The sequence below is a fragment of the Solanum tuberosum genome, unplaced genomic scaffold (genome assembly GCF_000226075.1).
Source record: "Solanum tuberosum cultivar DM 1-3 516 R44 unplaced genomic scaffold, SolTub_3.0 scf00236, whole genome shotgun sequence".
Classification (NCBI taxonomy): Eukaryota; Viridiplantae; Streptophyta; class Magnoliopsida; order Solanales; family Solanaceae; genus Solanum; species Solanum tuberosum.
Genome location: NW_006239160.1, coordinates 136407 through 143486, shown reverse-complemented (window position 1 = coordinate 143486; position 7080 = coordinate 136407). Strand labels below are relative to the sequence as shown.

The 7080-nt window shown below is 40.2% G+C and overlaps 1 protein-coding gene across 1 annotated transcript; it reads right to left on the bottom strand.

The window, feature by feature from the left end:
• Positions 1 to 6472: 6472 nt before the first annotated feature.
• On the bottom strand, positions 6473 to 6790 carry LOC107062506 (uncharacterized). The gene has a single exon (XM_015313181.1). It carries the CDS (start codon positions 6788 to 6790, stop codon positions 6473 to 6475), a length of 318 nt encoding a protein of 105 aa, XP_015168667.1.
• Between the last annotated feature and the right edge of the window lie 290 nt (positions 6791 to 7080).

Sequence of the window (7080 nt, the reverse complement as noted above, 5' to 3'; positions counted from 1 at the left end):
TTCTTTGCATTCAAAGTTACTGTAAGATCATTCAAATCCCGCTTGAGAGATTCTTGTTGCTCAAGAAGATCAGACACATGAGACTTACCCTTGACATTTCCCTCAGCACATTCATATTCCAAGAGGGTTGCAGGAGAAAACATTTGCTTCACAGTACCAGGTACTTATCTCCCAAGAGGTACTCCAAAGTGTTCGAACACATAGTTCAGCAGGTACCCATAAGGTATGCCATGTTTGGCAGTCTTCCAAGTCATCACCATGTGCATGTGTTCAAGCATGATTGCTGGAAGGTTGATAGCCTCAAGTTCATCCAACTGCTCCATGAGGAACAGATCTGTAGCAGAGGCTACTGTCTCTTTTCACTCCTTGGCACCAAGATCTTGTTGATGAACTCAAACATCAACTGATACTCTCCCATTAGGAACTTCTTAAGTAAACCGGCACATTTTATGTCCCCACGCTTGGTATCCCTTTGAGTAAACTCACTAGAAGGTTTGCAACCTTCAATGGACCGGATCCCTATTGATGAAACACCCAAAATGATTCCCAAGCTCTCTTCATTCAGATAGATCTTTACCTTCCGAACTGTTGTCCTGATGCCTCCACCGTCGAGGAGCTCCATTTGCAGTAGAATTCTCTCACCTCTGGCCCGTGCAGATAAGGTGCTGGAGCTTCAAACATGTGTTCCCAACTTTCCAATGACACATAATCGAAAAGAGTAGACATACCATAATCTGTGAGAATTTTTGGATCAAACACTCTCTCATTCAACACCTTTTGTTTTTCAAGTTTAGTAACGCGCTCTTCTCTTGTCAACTCCCTACCCTCAGCTTACTTCTGAGAGGTCGCACCTGGTCCCTTACAAGATTTTGGCTTAGAGGAGTCCTTTTTCTTTACTTTGACTCTTTTCACTGGTGACTTCCTCACAAACTTAGGAGCCCTTTTAGCCTTGACCCGTTCCTTTTCTTCCTCCATCTTTCATTTCACCACTGCTCGAACAACGTCTTCAGACTCTGTTTCACTAGAGCCTATGTTCAGAGACAGTGAGATAGGTTTATCAGTAGGGTCTTTAAGAACTTTCTTCGTCTACGATTTCTTTTTGTTTGGACTTCGTTTGCCGCCAAAGCATCTCCCATTAATTTTTGGACCACCCCTCTTGCTGTATATCTTCTTTTGTATCCTTTGATGTGAGACTCCACCATTTTTCCTTTTCCCTTTCTTTTTCTTTTCCTTTCAAACTCAGTTGGCTCATCCTCAAGTCTAGTCTCAGGTGCAGCTTCAATTGTTGCAAGATCTGACACTACCATAGTCGACACATTGGTCCCTCAAACCCTTTTTCTAGATCAACTAAGAGGGATTTCTTCTTCGTCCTCTTCTTCACTGCTAACCCCCAAGTTTACAGGGGTTTGATCGAACACAAGTTGAACACTGCGGGGTACCAATTCCAGTGATCTGCACTCTTGTTCTAATAGTGTTGACTGAGTATCCCCTCTGAGAGAGGCCAAACTTTGTACGGTCACCAATTCCTATGTTGCTGCTAGTATGTTCGATTCCATGCATTTTCCCTCAGGAAAATCACCTTCAAACAAGTCTTTCAGACTTAGTGGATGATACATGCCTAGGTTGAAACACAACTTCTAGATCTTCAATGGGTGTCTTAAGAGAAGGCTTCACAACTGACTGGGCCTCGAAGTTTTGAGAATCTTTGTCAAATAAAACCAAAGTTGGTGAACAAGTCAATATATCTTCAGGATAAATTTCAGGAGTCACTAACACTTCAGTATGGGGTGTGATAGATTCATCGGTCTCACTAACCACACAAACTGGTGTGGACGAAGATCCTTCAGGAAGAGGAATTCAGAAATTCAATGAACTGGGATTTTTAATTTCTTGGGAAAGAGGAGGTTTTGAAGGAGAGGAGGAGTTAGACATTTTCTTTAGGAGACAAAAAGAGAGCAGCTAGAGAATGATGAGAAAATTCAAAGTAGAATAGGAAGAATTTGTGATTTTTGAATTCTCTCAAAAGAGTTGTATTTAACAGGTATCGGGTCCTTGAATAGTAGTGACCCTTGTTTTTTTAAGACGAAAAGACGTCTGTAACTGACACAGGAAATAGGAAGATGGCATGTGGCAATGACCATTAACAAAAGTTGTCTAGCAAAAAGTGATACAAACATTCTGTGGGACCAGGTCCCTCTCTATACGTAGCCCTTCCTGTTATGGTTAAATCTTCCTTTAGCCAACATTCCATGAGTGTATACCTACAGTAAGGTACGGGATATGAGTTCATAGACATTAAGCGATACAATAAGTATGGATACTTGCCCTCCCTAGCATAGTCATATGAGAGGTTTCATTCAAGCTTGTTGTGGAATCAGGTGATCTTGTGCATCCCCAACTTCAATATGTTCTTGACGAAATTTTATTTGCTCAATGCCTTGGTGAAAATATCAGCCACTTGATCTTCTGTTTTGCAGTATCTCATCACCACGTTGTTCTTCTTAACATTGTCTCTAAGAAAGTGGTGTCTCACATCTATGTGTTTGGTCCTCTTATGTTGTACAGGGTTCTTGTCCATGTTCATTGCACTCGTATTGTCGCATATGAGAGGAATAGTGTATGTGAGAATACCAAAATCTCTGAGCTGCTGCTTGATCCATAAAAGTTGAGCACAACATGATACAACAGCCACATACTTTGCTTCTGCCATAGATAAAGCCACAAAATTTTACTTTTTGGTACCCCAAGAAATTAGTGATGACCCAAGAAAATGAGACATGCCTGAGGTGATTTTTCGATCAACAAGAAAACCTGCATAATTAGCATCAGCAAACCCAATTAGATCAAAAGAGTCACCAGCAGGATAGAAAAGGACTAGGTCTTGTGTTGCCTTCAGGTATCTTAGGATCCTTTTAGCTGCCTTCAATTGTGATTCCTTTGGAGCTGCTTGGAACCTAGCACACATCCCTACGCTGAAGACTATATCTGGCTTGCTGGCAGTGAGATAGAGGAGTAACCCAATGATTCCTATGTACACGGTCTGATTCAAATCAATTCCTTCTTCATCCATATCAAGTTTGACACTTGTGCTCATGGGAGTGTCAAGCACTTTGACCTCGAGCATGTTGAATTTTTTAAGCAGTTCTCTGATGTACTTCTCTTGGCATATTGTTGTACCCTGAGGAGTCTGTTTGATTTGCAAGCCCAAAAAGAATGTAAGCTCTCCCATCATGCTCATTTCAAATTTGCTACTCATTAAGGTTGCAAACTCCTTGCATAGTGAACCTGAGGTGGCTCCGAAAATAATATCATCTACTTATACCTGCACAATCAGAAGCTTCTTACCTCTAGACTTCCAGAACAAGGTGTTGTTAATTTTACCTCTTTTAAAACCATTTGCTAGAAGAAATTTTGATAGGCGCTCATACCAAGGTCTAGGCGTTTGGTTTAGACCAAACAAGGCTTTATCCAGCTTTAGCACATAGTTTGGCAGATCAGTATCTTTAAAACCTGGAGTTTGTTTTACATATACCTCCTTTTTCAGATACCCATTCAGGAAAGCACTTTTAACATCCATTTGAAACATCTTGAACTCCATGTAGGTAGCAAAGGCTATTAGAATTATGATAGCTTCCGTCCTAGCTACAGGTGCAAAGGTCTCATCATAATCAATCCCTTCCTCTTGATTATACTTCTATACCACTAGTCTTGACTTGTTTCTAGTGATAGTTTTGTGCTCATCAAGCTTGTTTCTGAAAACCCATCTAGTCCGAATAATGGTTCTGTTGAGAGGTCTGGGGACCAGGTGCCACATTTTTCTCCTTTCAAACTGATGAAGTTCTTCCTGCATTGATATGAAAGCTAAGAAAGCAACTAGATTTCTTGTTTTGTATCTAGTTTGTATACCAGTGTCAAGTGGAGAAACCAGATTGTCCAAGGGATGAGAAGATTGATGTTTCCATCCAGACTTTCTTGTTATCACCTTCTCAAGATCAACAACAAATTCATCTTCTTCAGGATCCTTGGTTTGAGGGTCTCCCTCCTGATCGGCACCAGAGGGACCACGTTTATCTGTGGGTTCTGCACTGTTTTCTTCATTTGAAATCTGTTCAGCTACAGGATTTTGAATTACCCTATATTGTTGGCCCTCCATCAGTTCCTCCACATCAATGTCTTCACTATGCTTAACATTGTTCAGATCATCAGATTCATCAAATATCACATGCACACTTTCTTCCACACACATAGTTCATTTATTGAAAAATCTGTATGCTTTGTTTGTTAAGGAATAACCGACAAACACCCTTTCATCACTCCTTGCATCAAACTTGCCAAGATTATCCTTTCCATTGTTTAATACGAAACACTTGCAACCAAAAGCCTTCAGGTGACTAAGTGATGGTTTCTTTTCATTCAATAGCTCATAGGGGGTCTTCTTGGTTAGTGACCTGATGAGGAATCTATTTGTAACATAGCAGGTTGTGTTGACTATTCTGCCCAAAAGTTCATTGCAAGTCCTTAGTCAATGAGCATGTTTCTAGCAATATTCACCAAGGTTCTGTTCTTCCTTTCCACAACCCCATTTTGCTGAGGAGTTTTGGGAACAGATAAATTGTGATGGATCGCGTTGTCAGCACATAAACCTTCGATCTGGGAATTTTCAAACTCTGTACCATGGTCTGATCTGATACATGCAATATTGCAGTTTATCTTTAGCTGGATTTCTTTAGCAAAACTGATTAGTACTCCAGATGTCTCATCCTTGGTCTACAAGAACATGTTCCAGGTGAATCTCGAGAAGTCATCAACAATCACTAGGATGTAATTTTTACCTCCTCTGCTCTGAATTTTAACAGGTTCACACAGATTTATGTGGAGAAGTTCTAGTGGTCTGGTTGTGCTAATACCTTTCTTCGGCTTTAAAGATGATCTCGTTTGCTTCCTCCTTACACAGGCATCATAGACCTTGTTGACAGAAAACTTCAGCTTAGGCAATCCACAAACTAGGTCCCCTGCAACAAGTTTGTTCAACAAGGATGAGCTATGTCCCAATCGTTTGTGCCACAGATTTGCATTGTCAGTCAGAGCACTTAGACATATGAGACAATCCCCTCTTATTGAGTCAAGATCTGCAACATACATATTTTTTACTCTTTTTGCGTACATAACAACTTTGTAGTAACACAGTTAGTAACTATGCACCTATCTGACTGAAATTTAACTTCGTTTCCTTTGTCGCAGATTTGAGATACACTTAGTAAATTGTATTTCAATCCATTCACATAGTGAACATTGTCTATAGAGTGTTATGATGATCTTCCAATTCTTCCAATTCCCAGAATGAATTCCTTTTTCCCATCACCAAATGACACACTACCACCCTGGTGTGCTTCCAAAGAGAGGAAGTTTTGAGTGTCTCCGGTCATATTCTTTGAGCAGCCACTGTCCATGTACTAGCATTGACTGCTTCCTCTCTTCTGCACAAAAATTACTTATTAGACTAGGAACCCACTTGAGATGGATTTCCCAAAAACTGTCAAAAGGTTTAATGAGAAACCTTCACATCCATGGGGGAAAAGTATTCTTGCTAAAATGGTAACTGGGACCCGGTACCTTCCTTTTTTCTACCTTTATTTTTCCTGACTTAAGGAAGTTTTCCTGATTTTCTTTTACCCTTTTTAGAGACTCACAATGTTTCTTTAGATGACCATTTCTTCCACAATGGGTACACAAAATATTGTCAGAGACAGAGACATATTTACTGTGAGGGTTGTAGGGAGGTTCTATCTTTATACACCCTAAGTCTTTTCTGTTGTTGAACTTCTGATTAGCTAGCTTTGAAACAATCTTAGACGAATCAGTCCATTTCAAGGAATGGTTTAGTATTCTTTGATCCGACTTAAGTCCCTCATTAGTTGTGAATTCTTTTCAAGAGAAACAACTAATTTAGACTCAGATGTTTTCAACATCTCTTCTAATTCATTCTCAAAACTACTGAGTTTACGTTTCCCACCCTAAAAGGTACCAGGTTCCTCGTTAGGCTGCAAAATCTCAGTTTCTAGAATACTCACCCTAATGTTCATTTCAGACATTTGTGACACGAAGGTAGTTTTCTCACTCTCACATATAATCAACTTTACACTTAACATGGCATTTTCATTTGTTATTTCATCTACAGAGTCAATAAGAATCGCAACAAGTTTCTCGGTCTCCTAATCGACAATGTGTCTAAATCACTTTTAAGATCAAATAGAGTTACCTCATCTTTTTCATCCTCATCATCGGATTTTTCCATCAGGGAGAATATGGAGTTGAAGACAGTTTCTTCATCCTTCATCACCATCATGGAGACATCATCATGACTTTCTTCCTACTCAGAATCACAAGAGGCATTTCCCCATACTGCAAAGGCTTTCTTTACGACTTGATCAGCGTGACCCTTTATTTTAGTATGGTGAGGGACCTTGTCTCTTCACCGTAGTTTGAACTCTTGAGCATCTTGCTTTTGGCTCTGGTAGTCTCTCATGAAGTGGCTGGGATTTCCACATTTGTGACACAGATCATTTGCAGTAGCCATTCTGCTGGTTGTTCCTTTCTTCTGGAATCCTTCATGTTTTTTTATGATCTTCTGGAACCTCCTAGTCTGATAGACCATATCGTCCTCATCCTCAGATCCATCTCTCTGAGCCATTTTCAATGCAATAGATTTGTCCCATTTTGCCTCCTTCACCGATAAACCCAAATGCCTGTTCAGCTCGTAAGTCTGCAAGTTTCCCATCAAATCATCCATGGTAAGGACTTTTAAGTCCATGACCTCAGTGATAGCATTCACTTTGCTTTCCCAGGACTAGGAAAGAACTCTGAGAATTTTTCGAACTTGTTTGCTTGGGTGAATGGGTTCACCTAGGCATCTTAGTTTGTTTGTGATGGAGTGAACCTTGTATGCATCTCGTGAATGCCTTCACCTTCCTTCATGATGAAGTTCTCATACTGGGTTGTCAACATGTCTACTTTAGACTCTTTTACTTGGGTGGTTCCTTCGTGGGCTATTTTTAAACAGTCCTAAATTTCTTTTGCATT